The sequence below is a fragment of the Protopterus annectens genome, chromosome 13.part0, assembly GCF_019279795.1.
Source record: "Protopterus annectens isolate FY-2018-M chromosome 13.part0, PAN1.0, whole genome shotgun sequence".
Lineage (NCBI taxonomy): Eukaryota > Metazoa > Chordata > Ceratodontiformes > Protopteridae > Protopterus > Protopterus annectens.
The window spans coordinates 1,290,370,058-1,290,392,152 of NC_056747.1; the positions used below are offsets into that span (position 1 = coordinate 1,290,370,058).

Consider the following 22,095-nt stretch of genomic DNA (forward strand, 5'->3'; position numbering starts at 1 on the left):
TTTGAGCATTTAGTGCATGAGGTGTTAGACATGGATATGGGAGCACCTCTAGTAAGGCTGGGTCTGAGATGCATTGATATTGAGCCTGTCCTTGACCTTGAGTTTGGTGCAGAATCGTCAATCTGTATTACAAGATTCTGCATTGCACTGGCTTTCCTGACATGACCTCATTTTGGTATGGGCATCAGATTTGATGCTGGAGCAGCCTTGCTTCAGAACTTGACCATTTCACTTATCACACAGAAGGAGAGAGAGAATGGCCAAAGGTCTTGTGCAGCCTGAGTACTGTGATTTTATCTTCCAAATGTATGCTTTCCTTGTCTTTGTACTTTTCCCTTCAAAAGTTCTAAGGAAGGCCTTTCACAAAAGGAAACACCTGGACTTCTCTGCAGAGTCACCTGTTACTGATATTGATGACAAAGATGTAGATTATCTAGCATTCCTCATATGATCCTATGTGTGAAAAATTTCTTAAAATGACAAATTGGAAGGGGGGTTACCCACTGACCCCCTGACTCCATGTCTTCCTTGTAGAGGAGTCTACCAAATGTTTTTGGTCTATATAGCAATGTTCATGCGTTGTCCTTCCATTTGTGGACATTTCCAGGGATGCCACCAACCTAGACCTGGGGAAACTCATGGGAGATTGTATCTCCCAGCTCCTAGGGAGGTGCCAGACACCCTGATTTATGCAGTTGCTCTCAAAAAGGTTCCAACTCCCCAAAGCCTTGGTATCCATCAGAACAGTGGTCACAGGTAAGCGAATTTGTGTCCTCTACCCTTTTCTTAAGGGTGCTAATCTACTTGTCAATGATGGACTTCCACTGAAAGCTGCACAAATAAAATGTTCCACACTTTTGGCCCATTTCAAGATGGATCAGATAAGGATACATTTTTGTCCAAGTTATTGACTGTTTTAGCTTTGGCTAGCGGCTAGCCTAATGCATATTTTTCTTAATGCCTCCAAAAGTTTGTCCAAAGCTGTGACATCTGGCATTGCTGTTCTCAGTCATAGTTGGCTCAGGTTGTCTGATTTTTCTGAAGGTATGAAAGCAACTTTTATGGATCATCAGCAATAACCCATGCTATTGTGTCACAAGGTAAAAACAGACTTGGAAAATACCATTTAGAAGCAAGTATGCCTAACAGAGTAGGTGAATGGTATGGCGAGTATACCAGCTTAGATGGAACAAGTGGTACAGTGTTGCTCTCCTTGCCGTGTATGTCATGTATACCATAACAACAATTCTAAAAAAGAGCCGGTAGCATACTCTGGTTCAGAGTGTCACTGAAGTCAAGTGGGCACTAATTTGTTCCAGTTCATAGAAACTATGTATTTCATGTTGGGATTTTTATTTCAGCCCTTAAAGCTTGAGTTAACCTCTGTTTCACATGTTCCCATTTCAATCAGTACACGCTGAAATATTCAGAGTGTTAGTCTGAAATGGGAATTGTTTTCTGCACTTTTATCTTGTTTTAAGCAAAAGTCAGCTGTTTGCATTTTTAACCTTGTCTGGGACCTTAGTCTTGTGGTATCCCTTCACAGTAATGGGAGAATTGTGAGTTAATGCATGATCTGAGCCTCATTTATTTCAGTTCTACTGCATGTATTTTACTTGGTCGGGGGGGGGGGTCTTGAAGTATTACTCACAATAGTGAGATAATTGTGAATTCATGTAGGATCTGAGCCTTCTATATACACGTATGCTGAATTTTTATAATTTAATGATTGGATTCCTCTCTCTCTGATCTCCTGTAACCTGTGCTGATCTGTGTAGCAGTGGTTTATTGTGTCCTGTATAGAAGCAGACACCTAGAGTTGAAATTTTCCGTATAGAATTTCCTCTGTTATTTTCTGAAGTATCTAGCTGAGTGTAGAGCAGTCATTTTGCCCACTGAGAAGCAGTACCCCAGGAGTGTTGTTTTAAATCAGTTCTAGATCTCTCACACTAGCCCGACAACTGCAGATTTAGTTGGTTACAAATGTCTCTTTCACCACCCTCTGTAGATCACAAAAAAAGGGTTGGCAGCCATGGATGTGCACTTTCCTACTGTCTCTGTAGCCAGCCTGATGGAAATGAGTGTCCTGAAACAATGGAGCAATGGTCTCATGTTTACTGACCGCACCTTATTCTTAAGCAGCCTGACACAGTATGTGAGAAAAGTAATTACATTGTGTCTTTGGAGGCAAAGCTCTCACAGACACTGATACCTCCAAACAGATTGCCAGTAACATACACACTACACCTTCTATGGATCAGACACACAAACTCACATATGCTGGAGCTCTTAAGTGCAACCTGCCCGAACCTCAAAGGCCTCCCTTATGCTCCTCAACAACCTTCTAAACACCCCCCCAAAGACATTTACAACCACATCTCACAATGTCTGAACCTTTAAGCCCTTCCATTTACAACCACATCTCACAATGTCTGAACCTTTAAGCCCTTAAGACAAACTGCCACACAACCCAATATATTTGTCATTGGAGACTCTGTTGTGTGACACATTAACTCATTCCCTCCAATGGAGCTCTGGAAGTTTGCACCATAACCATCAATGGGCGGAGCCTAAGCTTTTTGACACAATCAAATTATGTCCTCACATTTCAAACACATTTTCTAAGTATAGGTGTTACTAAAGAAATGTAAATGGCAAACTCTTCAGCACAAACTATTTTTATAGTGGTAGTATTCTTTAGGTTTTGACTGCGGTGGTGGTGCTGCGGTAGCGTTGTCGCCTCACAGTTAGACGTTGCCCATTCGATTCTCAGTTAGAGCGTCTTCTGTGTGGCGACATGCGTGAATGGGCCTTCCTTTGTTGAAGGTTGTGCATTAGGCCTGGCAAGCCAGCACATAAAACTCTACTGCCAATCATTAGCGGACCGGAGTTCCGCTGTGGTGACCCCTAACCGGGAAAAGCCGAAAGACACAAACAAACAAACAAAAGTATTCTTTAGGTTTTGGGTTTTAATCTGGATTTTGTAAGTCGCAGTAAACATAGTAATTATTCAATTTGTAATGTTTTGTAAATAACTTAAAATATGTCAGCAATGACTCATGTTACACACACACTTTAGTGGCATTTTGTTCATCCAGCTGAGAACTTTCATGAGATTAAGCAGTTCTGTATGAGCTATTTGGTTGTTGAAATATCTAGAAAAGCAGAAAATTGATAACAATATAAATACATATTATCTGAACAGTAATCAATGTCTCTTTACCTGCACTAGACAGATGTCAAATATTAGCATAGCTGTGTTTGCCATTGTGTAAGCTTTAAGATGAAATATTAGTACTTTGTATGTAGAATGGTTTTAGAATTATTAATGCAAATATGAGCACGCAATATTTGACACCTAGAGGCATCAGTAGGATGTAAATGCAGAAGCACCTACACACATAACCTGGCTGTAATAAGTTAGTGACTCCTCACCATGGACATTTGCCTATTGGGACAAGGATCCAGCAGATCACACACACACTCAGGGCACTGAACCACAAGTACCGGTGTGACTCTTGTCATATTCCATGTGGGTGTTAATGACATGAAACTTACCTCCCTGGACTATATGAAGAGAGCCATGATAGAGCTTTCAGGGTGTTTCCCAGGCATGTATGAGCCGAGCAGCATTCTACTTTCTCCAAGGATGATACCACAACATAAACAGAAGATGATTGATTTTAACAATTGTCTTAGTTACTGGTGCCTTTCTAAGGGGGTCCATTTGTCAGCTTGGGAGGACATAATTGACAGACTATGCTACTTTTCCAAAGATGGTCTGCACCTGTCCCCACTAGGCTTTTGGATATTGGCCAAAGCATTATCCAGCCCTGTAATACGTTACTTGAATGTGCTGGAGATGCTCGCCATTGAGCCGACCAGCATATTCCTTGGTGATTTCAACTATTCCGTCATAAACTGGGATACGTACATAACCACTAACATGCAGGCCCAAAGATTCCTGGATTTTGCCAATGCAAACAACATGGAACAGCAAGGTTGCACACCTACAAAGGGTACAGATATCTTGGATGTGGTACTTACAATGCGTATTCCTTAGTGTACTGTCCTCACTGGTCAGATCACAAACTGGTCACTCTTGAAATTATATATAAAGCCCTAGCTATCAACAAACCCCACATCCTTTAAGAACCTTTCCAAGGCTAACCACCTCTTATTAAGCAATGGCATAGCTAAATTCCAACTACCTGTACTCCCCATTCATGTGAAGCAGAGGTATTCCCTAAGCCTATTCAAGTACAGTTTGCCACCCCCATAGTGCCTTTTTTAGGCAAGGCTCAAAAGACGAACCCACCTCCTTAGAAAACAAAAATGGAAAAAATTTAAGGGTAATGCTGCTCAACGCCAGAAGTCTAAATCTCAAGATGCAGGCTCTCGAAGCACTCCTCAGTATGGAGAACATCGATGTCTGAGCTGTAATCGAGACCTGGTTCAAGGCTCCTGAGAGCACCCCAGCGCTACCAGGCTTTACCACGTATCATGCTTTTCGGCCCCAAAACCAGGGCCGAACCACAAAGGGAGGGGGAGTGTCCATATTCATCAAGGATACCCACACTTCCAGGTTAGTGGCAACTCATGATGGATTGGAGACCATCCAGGTGCAGCTAACTGTAGGCAAAACTGCTATACAACTGGTTGCATGTTACAGATCACCCTCCCAATCTCAAGAACCCCACTCAGCCTTCCTGAAGACATTGGAAGATATGAATGTCTCACCAAATACCATCATATTGGGAGACTTCAACTACCCTAACATAGACTGGGTGCACTATTCTAGCCCCAACACCCTAGCCCAAAGGTTCCTGGAATTCATAAACTCAAATGCAGTGGAACAGCTAGTCACCTCTCCCACAAGGGGGGATAATATACTAGACCTGATCATCACAAACATGGGGACAAAATGCTCCACACCGGAAGTATTCCCCTCACTGGTGAGATCTGACCACAAACTAATCACCCTGGATATACATTTACCACCTCCACCCCCAGCACAAAAGACTACAGTGAGAAACTTCTCAAAAGCTGACTTTACACTTCTCAAGACTGAGATGGTATCATTTAAGCCCACAGGACCAATGGAAACCACATCCCACAATGCTGAATCCTACACAAATGCTTTCTACGGACATCTCCAAGAATGCATGAATCGTGCAATCCCAAATAAAACCAAGACCCTCCCCACCAAAGGAAAGCATCCTGTCTGGTGGACCCCAGCCATAAACAAATTGTATAACAAAAGAAGGAAGCTACTGCAAGACAGAGCAACATCCCATAAAGGGAAGGCATCTCTGATCAGCACTAGTAGAAAGCTACGTTCTCTCATAAAAACATCCAAGGCCAGCTTTGAGAGAAAAATCACCAAGGACACTAAAGATAACCACATGGCATTCTTCAGTTATGTTAGAAACCTGGGCGGAAACCCTCAGATATGCCCAGAGTTAGTACACAACGACAAAACCTTTACCGAACCCACAGATATTGCCAACATTGTGGCAGACAGGTTCAGTGCAAATTTCTCCCCTCCCTCACCTCCAAAAGAAGAAATACTCATCCCAGCTGAATGTAACCTCCCTGTCATCTCTGATGTCCAGGTGAGAACCGCCATCAGCAAAGCAAAAAACACAGCATCTATGGGACCTGATGGTATCCCTGGCTGCATGATACGTGAACTCCAAGAGGAGCTAAACCCGCATATAAAAAGGTTATTTAACCTTAGCCTTACTACAGGATATGTACCTGAACACTGGCGTACAGCAACAGTGGTCCCACTCCACAAGGGAGGCTCCACTACAGACCCTGGGAACTACCGCCCCATAAGCTTGACCAGCCTGGTTTGCAAAGCTATGGAAAGAATTATTATGGAACTCATAAACAACGACATTGGGGACCTACAGAAACTTGATCCCACCCAGTTCGGCTTTGTAAAGGGCAGATCCTGCCTTTTGAACCTGGTTGACTTTTTCGAAACAGTCACTAGAGCCATTGATGAGGGCAAGGCAGTCCATACAGCCTACCTGGACTTGGCTAAAGCCTTCGACACAATACCCCACTGGGATCATAGATAAGCTAAACAGCTTAAATGTAAATCCATATGTCACAAGATGGGTTGCAAACTGGCTAAAGAACAGAACCCATAAAGTCAAGATTGCGGGAGCCATGTCAGACTCAAAGCCAGTCACAAGTGGTGTCCCACAGGGCTCTGTCCTGGGACCCCTCTTGTTCGGCATTTACTTCTCAGATGTGAAAGCAAACATGGGAGGGTTGTGGCTGACAAAGTTCGCAGATGACTGCAAACTAGGCGCCATAGTCGATACACCAGCTGACACATACATCCTACAGAAAGGCCTCACCGAAACGGACAACTGGTGCCGGAATTATGGCCTTAAACTGGATGCCAATAAATGTATAGTCATCCCCTTTGGGAAAAACAAAGTACCCACAAATTATCACATAGACAGTAACCCACTGAGTACCGAAAAAGTAATAAGAGACCTGGGGACCCAAGTTGATAGTGACCTCTCATTTGACACCCACATTGCCAAAGTGGTTAGAAAGACTTTCTACCTTGCCCACCTTATCATGAAGGGGTTCACATCCAGATCAAAGGAGGTCATCGTGCCTCTGTACTCCTCCCTTATCAGGCCCATGATTGAGTACAATGCCCCATTTGGCTCAGCCGGCACTTACAACAGCTGGAGAGACCCCAGAAGTGCCTCACCAAGAGGATCAAGTGTCTCCAACATATGTCATATTCTACCAGGCTAAAGAAACTGCAGCTCTATTCAGTAGCATACCACCTGCTCAGAGGTGATCTGTGCCTGATGTACAAGGCCATGTCCAACCAGGAATTGATGGACATGCTCCACCTCAAAAAATCCAAATCCATAAGAACCACGACAGCCAAAGATTTAAACCTCAGTACAAACATGAATAGAACATGCTGGAGGGACAGATTCATAACTCAGAGGCTTCCCATACTCTGGAACAAAATCCAGTTCATGTTAGGCAGAGCCCCTCACTGACTCTCTTCAAGAGAAATCTTGACGAGTGGATGGGAGATCGTAGGTTTACCCAGGGGGTCACCCCTGTGTCGCTACTTGACAGAGGCACAGTAAACTAATTTTAATAAGTAAGGGGGTCTTCAGTGTGTCAATACTAGACAAAGGCACAATATTCTAAATTTATTCTATACACCTTAGTACCACTACATGGGGTGGCGAAAGCCACATCTCTAGGGCTAGGCTTGCAAATGCCCCAGGGCAGATAGCCTAGTACTAAACTATGAAACTATGAAACCAATGGATGGGAAATCGTAAATTTTCCCCTAGCTTGTCACCTGTGTCCCTTATGGAAGGGGGCAGCTTCTAGATGCCTTGAGGCACATGCATATAGCAAAGCTGTTCTAGTCCATGAGTATTGAAAATTGGGGCATGAATGGCTAGCCTTAAAAAGGCTCTAGTGCAGTTATCCTCCTATGATCTTAAGTTCTCTGAAATAATCAAATTGACAGGCACAACAATATTTAGTCAGGGGTTATCTAATGTTGTCATATCTGAAAGCAGATTACAATGTGTAAGTCAGAATCAGAAGATTTGTGCATGAGTGGAATTCAAACATACATTGTCCACTCCGTAATCTGTCGTACTGGAGAAGGTTGGACTGGCAGGCTTCCTGTCTGTGAAGCACCTGCGGCTCAGCTGGTGGTCGTTGCTACTAAATGACAGTTACTAGTCATCCTATAAGCACAGCGGTATGATATTACTCTGTTTACCAGAGAAAAAATTGTGTAATGAAACCACCTGCCGATTCAAGTTCACATCATTGAGGAGGTGAATCATTAAGTACACACCTGTATTTTATGCCATTTCTCCACTTTCTCCTGTCCTTCCTCATCAAAAAGACTGTATCTGGCTTGTTCCTTTTTCTGTTTATCTGTGGTCATGTTTATTTTTCCATTGGTTCTGCATAACCAGCTTCTGTCTTTCTTTACCTTAACTGTCATTATAAGCAGAGTTGCCATGGTTACTTCTGCTTTCATAGCCAATAGCCTGCTTGCTATCTGTGTTGTATGCTTTACCCTCCTTACCCTGTCTGATTCTTCTTAAAAGTGAGTGGTAATTAGAAACATGCACAGGTGTGCAGAGGTGCTGAAACTTCGAGTTCTACTGAACACCAGGAGGCATTATTGGTTCAAACAGAAAGTTGTATTAACTTGTGTATGCCATACTGGGATAACTCTGCATAAAAGGTTTTAAACCAAGGAGGATGATAAAAGATGCTTCCACTGAAAGATAGTGAAGGCTGTCATTTAGTCCCAGTAGTAAACCAAGGTAATCCAGAGGGCTCAAATGAAGTCTGTTATCCCACCTGTGACCCAGAGGGTGACGGGACTAACATGAAACGGTGTGCAAAGGAGTAGTCCAGATAAAATTACTTTAGCTAGCAGATCTAGGAGATTCTTTATCTGATACCCTCCCTGTGGAAGGAATAAAGACGCAGTGTTGAAGTTTCCAGTGGTTTATTCAGTTAAGCAGGTAGATGGAAGAGTGTTCTTGTTAGAGCAAGGTGTCCTTATTCCTCCCACAGGGAGGGCGTCAGGGAGAGAGTATCTTAGATCTGCTGGCTTACATGATTTTATCTGGACCAATCCTGTATACTCTGATGCTCCAGCAGTAGAGATGGTAAACAAAAACACAGTACATACCTGTAAATCAGGTGTGTAGAGGTCCCATTCGCTGTGTAGCTAGGATACCCAGAATTGTTTGATTTGTGGGATGTCAGGATTATAGGAGACTTTACAAGCAATGATTTGATTTGTGTTTCTGACATGTACAAACAGATGTGGAGAAGTAAGTCTTTACCGAAATTGTTTTTCTGTGTGGTCTTAAATCTTACATTTCATGACTGTCGTTCATCAGCCTGCTATGATTCCAGATATGATTTCTGAACATGGGTTGATGACTTTTCTGTTTTATTTATTTTTTTATTCAGGAGTTCATCACAGTGCGAGTGCAGGATCCTAGACAACAGAATGAAGGCTCGTGGAATTCTTTTATAGATTTCAGTATTTTGCTGCATGTAAGTTCATGGAGTATCTGTGCAAAAGGAGTGAGAAATACTGTGGTTCTGTATATAGAAATGTCATCCAACCAATATTTAATGTGCAGGTATTAACAGTTAAACATGTTTGTGTTGAAAATGATACTTTTGGCTATTCATGAAAACATACAGGAATTTTAAACTCTAGTTTAGATTTGACTGGGGTTTGTGAAGGAAACAAATGCAGAAGAGAAATTCAAAGGATTACGACATTAAGACAGAACTTTGAGCAGTATTTAAGTGAATTTATCTCTGTCACTTATGGGAAGCAGATAAATGCATTACTTAAGAATGGGCTGATATTTCAGCAGTGCTTTGAATTTATCTGTGCAGCTTACGGTAAACAGACTGCATTAGCTAAAAATGATGTACCCTTTTGTACAGTTTCATTTGTCTGCCACTGGAACAGAGGTGCATGTGAGCACTGGTGGAACAGTATTTGCCCGGCAAGTGATTGGGCCAGAAGTGAACATGGCTGCCACTGGAACAACTGGTGGAACGGTATTTCCCATACACAGTACTGAGCCAGCAGTACATGTGCCTGGTGTTGGGTCAGCAGTGCCTACACCAACTTTTTGGCAAACAGTACAATGGTCTACTGTTTTTTTTTAATTCCCCTTCTGCTTCACTCTTTCTGGCTGCTCAGTGACCCGACCATTACCGGGTCTACCAGCCTCTCCTACTGTCACTGAACTAAGAATATCTGGGGGTGGGGGGCATGCTATTGATGACTTTCACAGAGGGATCTTTTTCATTTATGACCTACCTCTTTGGGTTCCCCTGCCCTGCAATTGCCTGTTACATCCAAGTGCTACTTTCTGTCCTCTGTGGACCACCTTTTTTATGCATACAATGTGTAGACAAATACACATCCATCCGTTCCTGTCAGCAAAACCAATGCCAGAGACACTAATCAAAACTGGGTTTCCTGGGCCATAGTTAGGGATTTATCCCTACATGGCATGGTACTTGCCTTACACAAGCTTTCTATTTTATTTTATTTTTATTTATTAAACATTTGTTTACTGGTAAGTTCAAACTGGAACAAAGCCAATTTTCAGCTGCGGACCGGGGAGAAATGGTCCAGACGCAGGTCTTTGTGACATGGGAGGAAACCAGAGCACCCAGAGAAAACCCACACAAGTGCAGGGAGGACATGCAGACTCCACACAGAAGGCACCCCAGCTGAGAATCAAACCAGAGAACCTCTTGCTGTGAGGCGACAAATGCTACCACTGAGCTGTCTTAATCTAATTGTAAGGGTGAAGTGCACTTGGCTGTAGTTGTGCCTAGTGTTGTGCTTTGGAGCTCCATCCCTCCCTGCCAGTGCTTGAGATGCTAACTGAACCTGGGTCACTTACATATGCCTACTGTTAACCTAATTGTAAGGACTTGCAGTGCAATTGTCTGCAATTGTGGTCAGTGTTGCAATCGCAGTACTCTCACCTCTATCCAAGATATTAGAGAGAGCTGTACATTCCCAACTACTTTGGTACCTCTTACAAAACAACTTAATCTCCAAAACCCAGCATGGCTTTAGACCATCACATAGCACCACCACAGCATTACTATCATTTACAGATGTAGTTAACCACAATAGAAACAAGGGACTATTTGTATCTTCCATTTTCTTAGACTTATCTAAGGCCTTTGACATGGTAGACCATAACATTCATCTCCAAACTTTATCTGCCCTAAGCCTCAGCCCCTCCACTATATCATGATTTACTAGCTACTTATCTGGTCGGCAGCAGGCAGTCCTATGGCATGACCAGCTGTCCCCCCTGCTACCAGTATCCATAGGTGTCCCTCAAGGATCCATCCTTGGCCCACTATTGTTCTCACTATTCACCAATCAAATCAATCCCTCCTCACTCACAGCATCAGTAGTACAATATGCAGATGACATCACCCTTATAAGTGCCGCTCCCACCTTAAAGGAACTGCAAATCCTCACCCAAAACGCTTTTACTCTAGCCGAAACATGGTTCACAGATATCAAACTTATTCTTAACCCCCAAAAAACAAAATTAATTCTTTTTGGCCCAGGTCACGCTCCCTCCTCAACAACACTTTCACCATTCACTCCAAAGATAACATTCAAATCACTCCAACTGCACACACTAAACTATTAGGTGTAGAAATAGACTATAACCTCAAATTTGACATCCATATAGTACAAACCATTAAGAAAGTTAATAAAAAACTAGGACTTTTCTATAGGAACAAACACTTTATAACTAAACAAACCAAAGCTACTATTGCAAGAACTCATCTCTTATCCATCCTTCTCTATGCCTCTTCCATCCTTACTAATCTCTGCCAGAGTGATCTGAACAAAACAGAATCTTGTTATAACAAGATAGCCAAGTTCGCTACTGAAACCTCATACAAATCCCACCACTGTTTCGCCCTTAACCAACTCAATTGGCTCAAGCTACCTCAACTACTTCTGTTTAATCAACTCACAATAACGCATAATCTCTTCTACCTTCCAGAAAAAAACCTTGCACTTTATATAATTAACCCCCACATCCCTACCAGAGCCTTACAATCTAGTTCTCAGAACCTAATAACTGTTATCAGACACAAAAATGATGCTGGCAAATCTCTGTTTGCCTGCACTGTTGCCAAAATCTGGAAATCACTACCTAGCCAAATAACCTCTACTACCTCCACTATTCAATTTAAGAAACTCCTGAGAACCCACTTCTCAAACACTTGGCTTTGTTCATGCTATTCCCAAGGTTAATTTGCACCAATACCATTTTCAAGGATTCTACTGAAGGTCCCCTAATTCCTTTCACTGCAAAGCTTAATAATCACTGTTTTTTCTGTGACAAAATATTGAGAGCACTCATAAGTTAGAAAGAAAAAAAAATGTTTCTTGTGTGTTTATATTTTATATTCTATATAAACCCTACTACTAGTATGCTGTATGCTGATTTTACTAAAGTAATTGTTAATCTATACATAATTTATGTTTCTATGGAACCTATATCTCTATATGATATTCTTGTGTAATTTCTTTGACATGCTATTGGAGCTTTTCTCCCCGGGCCTCCGCTGAAAATAGATGTGTCCAGTCGGACTTTCCCAGTTAACAAATGTAAAATAAATAAATAAATAAATATGACTGTGTAGCTACTGGTTTTCCATAGTATACTTGCCAGCTGGTGGACAGAACAGAATAGCAGCCTCTGGAAAAGAAATTACTTTTGTTTAACATTCTGCTCTAACCAAATAAGAAAGACTCCGATTGTGTAGGTTATTCTGAATGGTATGCCTGGCACATTATTCAGTGGTTTTGATATGTGCCTGTTGTACTAAGATAAGTTCATTGACTGGTGAGTTATCAAACATATAAACCAAAATAAGCTGTTTTAATTACATTGCCTGATTGCTGCTGTGCTTTTACTACAGTTTGTGTTTGTTTTTATTTGGCACTGGGATTAAACCACTTTGATTTTTTTTCATTCTTTTTTTTATTTAGTGCAGTACGTCTCTCTCTATTCAGTGCAGTGTGCTTCTGTGTATCCAGGGGCATATTAAGTTCATCTTACTGTACTACCTTCTTCTCAGCCTCTCCCTCCCCCCGTGTACTTGAGATTTCCATCAGCTTTCTTCTCTCTGTTCTTAGCTAATACCTCATTCCCTGCAAGTTATACCTGCAAAACTCTTACAAACTGTACAAAAAGTGACATCATCCAATTCTGTTGTTACTAAATCTTTTTATATATATATATATATATATATCTGGAATCACTACTTAATACCGAAAGTACACAATCCCGAAGCCCACAATACCGAGACTATAATCCCTAAACCCCACATTACCGACATGTTAAAAGCGCGAAATTCAAAATCGCGAAAGTACTACATACATACAGCACACACACAAACATATACACAGCCTCCCCCCATTACCAAACAAACCACCCTGCACTAAAGATAATCAGGGGGGCTGTGCCCCCCTGCACCCTCCCATGTGGGGGGCTGTGCCCCCCACACCCCCCGACTTTAATATTCCAACTCCGAGATCGCACAGACATACACACAAGGCAAACTCACACCCACACGTTATAGCCCCTCACACACACACACACACACACACACACACACACACACACACACACACACACACTAAAGCCCCTCACAAACACACTTACACACACATACTTACCTGAACCGCAACACCAGAAGCGCTAACTCAAAATCCCTTACCATCGGGATTTTGAATTTCGCGCTTCTGGTCTTTCGGTAATGTGCGGTTTCGGCTACATGGTCTCGAGCTTTTGAAATTTGAGATTTCATAGGTTCATAGGTTCATACTAGGCTATCTGCTCTAGGGCATTTATAAGCCTAGCCAGAGTGTGTTTGGCTTTCGCCACCCATTTTAAATTAGTTTTGCTATGCCCTTTTTCGAGGTTAGTATACTGTGCCTCTGTCTAACAGTGACACAGAAGTGATACCCGGGGTAAACCTACGATCTCCCATCCACTCATCAAAATTCCTCTTGAAGAGAGTCAATGAGGGACTCTGCCTAACCTGGACTGGGATTTTATTCCAGAGTGAAGGGAGCCTCTGGGTTATGAATCTGTCCCTTCAGCATGTCCTATTTATTTCAGTGCTGAGGTTCAAGTCTGAGCGTAGCTCGATGGGATTTGGATTTTCTGAGGTGCAGCATGTCCATTAATTCCGGGTTGGACATGGCTTTATACGTCAGGTACAGATCACCTCTAAACAGGCGGTATGCCACTGAGTAGAGCTGGAGTTTCTTTAACTGGGCAGCATATGGCATCTGTTTGAGCCCTTTGATCCTCTTGGTGAGGTACTTTTGGGGTCTTTCCAGTTGCTGCAGGTGTCTGGTAAGGTACATCCCAAAAGGGGCATTGTACTCAATTATGGGCCTGATGAGGGATGAGTAAAGAGGCAAGATGACCTCCCCTGATCTAGATGTGAATCCCTTCATGATTAAGTGGGCTATATAAAATGTTTTTCTAACCACTTTGGCCACGTGGTTGTCAAATGAGAGATTGCTATCAACTTGGGTCCCCAGGTCCCTAATTTCTTCTTCTGTACTTAATGGATTACCACCTATGTGGTAATTTGTGGACACTTTGTTTTTGCCAAAGGGGATGACTATACACTTTTTGGCATTTAGCTTGAGGCCATGGCTCTGGCACCAGTTGTCTGTTTCTATGAGGCCCTTTTGGAGGATGCTTGTGCCGGCTGGAGAGTCGATTATGGCGACCAGTTTGCAGTCAACTGCGAACTTTGTCAGCCACAGTCCTTCCATGTTTGCCTGTACCTCCGAGAAATATATACTGAACAAGAGAGGTCCCAGGACTGAGCCTTGTGGGATGCCACTTGTAACTGGTTTGGAGTCTGACATGGCTCCAGCAGTTCTAACCATGTGGGTTCTGTCCTTGAGCCAGTTTGCAACCCATCTAGTGACATAGGGATTTATATTTAAGCTGGTGAGCTTATCTATAATGCCCAAGTGGGGTATTGTATCGAAGGCTTTTGCGAGGTCCAAGTAGGCTGTGTGGACCACCTTCCCCTCGTCAATGGCCTTGGTGACTGTTTCAAAGAAATCGACCAGGTTTAAGAGGCAGGATATGCCCTTAACAAAGCCGAACTGGGTAGGATCCAGTGTCTGTAGGTCCCCAATATCTTTATTTATGAGGTCCATGATGATCCTTTCCATAGCTTTGCAGACCAAGCTAGTCAGGCTTATGGGGCGATAGTTTCCAGGATCCGTTGAGGCACCACCTTTGTGGAGAGGGACCACTGTTGCTGTATGCCACTCTTTGGGTACATATCCTGTAGTAAGGCTGAGATTGAACAGTAGTTTTATGTTTGGGTTTAGCTCTTCTTGGAGTTCATGTAGGACGCAGCCCGGGACACCGTCTGGTCCCATTGATGCTGTGTTTTTTGCTTTGGAGAGGGCTGCTCTTACCTGAGCATCTGAGATGTCAGGGGGGCAGCACTCTACTGAGATAGATATTCACCCTTTTGGTGGGGAGGGGGGGGGGGAGGTTTGCGCTGAACCTGTCAGCTAGGATGTTGGCAATGTCTGTGGGTTTGGTGTATTTTTTGTCATTTTGGACTAATTCTGAGCAAATCTGGGAATTCCCACCCAAGTTCCTAACATAACTAAAGAAAGCCTTGTGATTATCCTTAGTGTCCTGTGCAATTTTTCTCTCGAAGCTGGCCTTAGACGATTTGATGAGTGCCCGTAGTTTTTTTCTAATACTGATCAGAGATGCCTTCCCTTTTTGGGATTTTGCTCTATCATGTAGTAGCTTCCTCCTTCTATTGTATAGTTTGTTTATGGCTGGGGTCCACCAGACAGGACGTCTGCCTTTGGAGGATTGGGTCTTGGTTTTATTTGGGATTGCATGATCCATGCTTTCCTGAAGGTGTTCATAGAATGCATTTATAAAGGATTCTACAGTCTGGGCCATATTTTCCACAGGCCCGGGGGCTTTGAAGGATTCCACCTCGGTTTTGAGGAGTGTGAAATTTGCTTTAGAGAAGTTTTTCACTGTGGTTTTCTGCGCAGGGGGTGGGGTCAGGATGTGAATATCCAGTGAAATTAGTTTATGGTCTTATCTTACCAGTGAGGGATACACTTCTGGTCTGGAGCATAGAGTCCCCATGTTGGTGATGATCAGGTCCAGTATGTTTTCCCTTCTTGTGGGAGTGGTAACAAGTTGTTCCATAGCATTTGAGTAATGCTCCCAGTCTATGTTTGGGTAGTTGAAGTCACCCAGTATAATGGTGTTTGGAGAGACCTTCATATTTTCCAGTGTTCTCAGGAAGGCCGAGTGGGGTTCCTGGGTTTGGGAGGGTGGTCTGTAGCAGGCTGTAAACTGGAAGGCAGTTTTACCCACTGTTAGTTGCACATGGATAGTCTCTGATGCTTCGTGCTGTGCCACCAACCTGGAGGTGTGGGTATCTTTGACGAATATTGATACTCCCCCTCCTTTTGTGGTTCGGTCCAAGTTTTGGGGCCGAAGAGCATGCTATGAGGTATAATCTGGTAGTGCTGGGGTGCTCTCGGGAGCCTTGGACCAGGTTTCTGTTACTGCACAGATATCGATGTTCTCCATGCTAAGGAGAGTTTCAAGTGCATGCATCTTGAGGTTTAGACTTCTGGCGTTGAGTAGCATTACTCTTAGTTTTTTATCCTTTGGTGATACCTATGGAGGTGGGTTTGTCTTTTGAGCCTTGCCTAAAAAAGGCACTATGGGGGTAGCAAGAACCTTTGCCAATATCCGAAAGCCCAGGGGTGACAGGTGCAAGCCGTCCCTAGCGAAGCATCGTGGCTTGTCGAGCATGTCATCCCCGGCTGACAGGCATTGGATCCCCTTTGAATGACACCAATACTTAAGCCAATTGTTGAACTTGATCATCTTGTCTTCATATTGTGGCATCATTCATGGTGAGGGTAAGATGCTATTCAAGGTCAGGGTCATACCGGCCTCCCTGGGCTACATGCTCAGAGAGCTCCTCTATGTCTCTTTTCATGTAGTCCAGGGAGGTACATCTCAGGTCATTCACACCAGCATGGACAATGACCTGAGTCATATTTGTACTTGCCTTGGAGTGACCTGATTGCGTGTGTTATGTGGCGGATCCTAGCGCCCGACAGGCAGCTCACCGTGACCTTCTCCTTGTTCAGCCTGGTGAGCGGAACGTCAGTGTGCCTGACAATAGAGTCACCTATTACAAGTGTAGCAGGTGTGTTGTTTAGCCTTAAGGGCTGTGACTGTTCGGCACACTGGCTTTGTGAGCTATGTGTTGCACATGTTTTGTTTTGGGGTAGCGGTTGCTTGGGTGTCTGCTTTGGAGGTCTCAGCTGCTTAGGCAGATTTTTGTTTAGAGCCTCAGAGTATGTTTTTGTGTGTGTATGTGCTTGGTTTGCTGTCGTGGTTGGTCTATGTGAGACTGGAATTGTAGTGAGTGTGGTTTTCTTCTCCTCCTGACTTGGTTATGCCAGTACTGAGTTGAGAGAGCTTATCCTCCAGTTTGGCTATATGGTTGCATCTCTCACATGTGTTGGAATTTGTTGGGAGGAGGAGAGGGTTGTCTGTGTACATGAGGCAGTTGTAACATTGCCTCAAGATTCCCCAGATTCACCAGCTGGACCAGAGAGGAGATTAACACCTGACCTTTGGACATGCTAGAATAGTATTGGGAATTCCTTTATAATTGAAAAAAAGGGCCAGTGGGGAACAAGGTACTCAAGGGGAGTTTGTGAGGGTGTAGTGCTTTTAATTTTTTAGTGCTGACTTAGTGAGCAAGTGCCAGGTAACTTAAATGCAAAAACTACAAACAGTAACTTTCTTTCAAGTGAAACAAGGAAATAAGTACAGTAAGCAATGCAGATATCACTAGGGATTCACAGAAGCGCTGAAAAGCCGCATTTTAGGTGGAATTAGCATTTCAGGGAAATAACAAGCAAACAAACAACAAGCATACAAACAAAGCTAGATTCAGCAGGCCCGAATCCAGTCTATGCCACAGCAAACAAGGCGCACCAACTTCAGTAAGAAGCAGTTCAGATATGCATGCACTATAAGCCTTCAACCAGAAATTCCCAGCTCAGAAGGGCAGAGTCCAGCCTGTCCTCCCACAAGAGTGCAGACCACGAACCCTCTTAATGTAAAATAACTGGCCTGAAAGCCCAAGTGCGTAAACCAGAATTAATACACTTTTAGAATAACAGACACTGAGCCCTCAATCAGCAGTTCCCAACCTAGAAGGATGTAAGCTACCTGTCCTGCCACCACAGTGCAGGCCACAAACCTTCCTAATGTAAAACAACTGGTCTGAAGCCCAAGTGCTTAATCCAAAAGACTTAGAATGATAGCTACACTTTTTAATCAAGTTACTACTAAGCAGTAATAAATACAATTGAGTACTTTAAAGTTCAAGATTTAGTAGTGTTCCCATATATATATATGTATATATATATATATATATATATATATATATATATATATATATATATATATATAAATGTATGTATCCAAACCAATGCACCTGTAAATAACCTTATAAAAAATGCAACAATTTTATTTTGTATATATTGAACTTGAAATTTTCTATTCCTGTTTTTTTTTCTCTGTTTTTGTACTGTAAACTACTGCTCTATGTATTGGATGTTATTATTGTGTCTTGTATTATACTATACTATTTTTTTATGTAGAGCTTTTTTCCCCAGGCCTTCACTGAAAATGGGCAAACAGCCCAGTTGGATTATCCCAGTAAGCAAATGTTAAATAAATAAATCTTTTCCTTGTAATGTTTTGCGAGTCCTTGTTAAGAAAGTTTCCAAAAGTGTGTCAGTAACCTGATTATAACTTTGTTTCTGCTTACTCATCACAAGGTTGAGGCTGAAAAAAAATAAACCCTTGTGGTCAAGTTCACCAACCTGAAAAATAAATAAAATAAGAATTAAAATGACAAAGCTGTAAGAAATGTTATCTGGCAGCTTGATAATGTGAGGCTAACTGACTACTGAGGACAGATAGTCAGCAAGAGAAATATGCCTAGGATGAGTGAAACAGTGATGTGTGTATCTTGGCACGCAGAGGAATAAAGTGACCTTGGTTAGTGATTACATTTGTTTTGTTTGCCAGAGTGCGTGTGTGTGTGTGTGTGTGTGTGTGTGTGTGTGTGTGTGTGTGTGTGTGTGTGTGTGTGTGTGTGTGTGTGTGTGCGTGTTTGCATGTGTGTGTGTGTGTGTGTGTGTGTGTGTGTGTGTCTTTGCATGTGTCTGTATTTATATGGGTGCACTAACTATCAAAACATCCTAATGCCGCTGTCAATAGTGTGGATCACAAAAGGTCAACAAGACAAATCTTGACAGGGCACTATGCATGGCCAAGGAAAATCCACTCAGTATGCAAACAAAAAGTCAAAAAAAAGAAAAATGTCCAGCTGGATTCAATAAACCCTACGTGGTGCATTTACACTGTCTGCGAGTCGCAGCATGAGACACACACTGTAGTTCACTGTTTTGGATTCAGTAAGCAGCTGTATATGGTGTGCAGAGTCGCACAAATAAGGTAAACTGAATTGTATGCTAATCAACATTCCAAGATGGAGGAGCTATTCAACAAACTGTAAAGCAACTATGTAGACGCAGTGCTGGTTTTCCCTGGGAATTCCAAAACCCCATTGAATACACCCACAGAAAGGAGTCTACACAGAAACAATGTTAGGGCTGCACTTGGTTTAATTCATGTGTGGGTACAACAGGCTGAAGGCTGTGCTGCTACTTCTGCTGTGTCTAACGGACCAAGGCCAAGAAGAAGAGTTTTCAGACCTGTGTAAGTTATCACAATCTGCATGACGTGCAAATTGTAGAGCACTAAAGGGTGGACAGGGGCGTACTACATGACTCTGCAACTTCTGTTGTCCTCAACTCAGACCAGGGCAAACCAAGGGAAACCCATACCAGTGGAGACAAAGGTATGTGTAGCACTTAGAATTTTAGCTACAGGAACTATTCAAAGGCCAGCAAGAGATGTGCTGGGAGTGTCACAGGCATCAGCATCCAGGATCCTCTATCAGTTCCTGAATGCTATGTTCCAACATGCCAGTGACCACATATATTTTCCCCATACTCCTGAGGACAAGGCCACAAATATGCGGAGTTTTACCCAGTAGCACACTACCCTGAAGTACTGGGTGCCATTAATTGCACACATATAGAAATTAAGGCACCACCCAGTAAACAAGGAAGGCTCTACATAAATAGAAAAGGCTTCCACTCTTAACTACCAACTCTTCTGTAATGCCAAGGGAATTATGTTGAACTTGTATGCTGGCAATCCAGGCAGTTACCATGACTCACATATCTGGCACACCTCCCAACTGTTTCAGATGTTTACTACGGGGATATCCCACAGGGTCATTTACTCTGGGATGCAGGTTATGCACTGGAACCATGGCTGATGACGCCCATCAGAAATGTGCACACACCCTCTAAAGAATGCCATAATGAGGTATACGCTCAAACCATAAGTACCATCGAGCCTGTGTTTGGGATGCTGAAGTCATGGTTCCAGTGCCTAGTTACATCTGGGGGAGCCCTGCAGCACAGTCCATGTACATGTACTGAAATATTCACAGTATGTGCCATGCTACACAACATCATCCTAAGAAAACAGCTTCAGCAGGATCAACAAGGGGAAGGGGTGCACATCCAACTACCAATGGCAAGGTCACCACAGCCACATGCAGGTGAGGAGTCAGAGGGAGAACCAGCATCTGCTGTGGGTCTAGGCAGATGTAGGTGTGCTTAATATGCCCTTGCATTGGCTAAGAGGAAATGCATACCACACCTAAGGGGCTAAAACCTTCATCCTACACACATACATATAGTAACATTGATGCCAGGCAATGCTCACAACATTTACCTACCCATATAATGACTGTGTAATGCTAGCATCAGACAGAGTCAACCCTGCACTAAAACGTTTGCTACTGCTGGATTTACAAGGTACGTGCTGTACCTGTTATGTGTTGTGTAATAATACTAATGACTGGCAGATCCTTGCATGTTGTTACTTGGTAATGTAAGCAAGTAAAAAGGGGGTGATTTGTACAGAAATAACTTTAATGTGTGACAGCAGAGACTTATGTGTCCTGTATCAAGTAGTAGCTTCAGGCAACAGTGATTCACACAGTCACACCTCTCAAAAGTACTGATAGTCACCGAATGTCCTCAGTTTAGCATCATACTTTTTTTTACTGGAAAATCATTAAAGAGAAAAGTTAGAAAGTATTGAAACACATTTTAGTTTCAGACTTCACAACCCTCACAAGATCATTAATAGTCATCTTCTTCTGCTCCCATTAGGGGTCACCACAGCGGATCATCTGTTTCCATTTCTTCCTGTCCTCTGCATCTTGCTCTGTAACACCAACCACCTGCATGATGTTCTTCATGTTTCACTGTTGCAGTCATCGTATTTGGGTTATCTGCTTGCAGTAGCCCTCAGTTGGCCTGATAAGTCTTGGGTCCTGCGTCGGTTGCTGTCTCATCTTCCATGACGTCAGGTAGTTAGGGGTATAAAGCATGCAGCTGATGCCGTTACATCAGTCTTTCTTGCCGTGTGGTGCCCGAAGCAGAAGCTGTTTGCAAGTGCCGGCTGGCCGACTCCTAAAATTTTCATTTTCGAGTTTCAGAACAAAATCTTCAGCTAAAGCTAAGTACCCTGTTGGGCAAAGTTTTTCTTGCTCTAAATCGATGTCAGTAAAAGTCAATAATTGCATTTCTTCTGGAAAGCAAATACCTCATAAAGATTTTCATTTGTACTGTATTCCTTGCCTAGGCCCTGACCACGTCTTACCTCACTGTCAGTTTTGTGCCTTATTTAAACAGCAAACTATTCAGCATTGGTATATTTACGCCTCTAAATATTTTGGTTCTCGGTTCAATTATCCAGATATGTCTTTTGTAAGCAATCAGACTACTGACATTCCAAAAAAACGCAAAGATAAAGACAGAGACAGGCCACCTAGGTCCAAAGCTGCCGACGACGCTTCTCCTAAGCTAGTTGCCAGTTTGCCGGTACTCAGTGAGGCACTTTCACAGCCCCTGATACCCGCTACGTCAGATTCACAGGCCTCTACTGAGACCCATTTGGAGTCCGGTATGCCGCGAGATGCTTCAACTGTGGAACCTGTGGATGTCTCTACCTTGGATGGGTCCAGAGCCACTGTGCAGGCACTGACTTCTGAGGGTGTGTTCAGGCCTACTGACTTGCATATTAAACCAACACCATCTTCTTCTTCTTCAAGGCCTAAAACTCGAACCATGCCGAAAAAAACTACGGCCAGACTGCATGGTCAGGCCTCTATGCCTAAAAAACAAATGATAAGTATGGCTGAAGACCTCATTACTTTAATCAGGGGAAGCCAACCTTCCCCCTTTAAAAGACCTAGGAC

The 22,095-nt window shown here is 43.0% G+C and overlaps 1 protein-coding gene across 4 annotated transcripts in view; it reads left to right on the forward strand.

The window, feature by feature from the left end:
* Positions 1-22,095, forward strand: part of SNX11 (sorting nexin 11) — a 518,381-nt gene that overhangs the window by 304,344 nt on the left and 191,942 nt on the right. For all 4 annotated transcript variants that reach the window (XM_044055316.1, XM_044055318.1, XM_044055315.1 and 1 more), the window contains one exon: positions 9,016-9,102. In XM_044055316.1, coding sequence (XP_043911251.1) covers positions 9,016-9,102 — 87 coding nt within the window. The remainder of the gene's footprint in view (positions 1-9,015; positions 9,103-22,095) is intronic.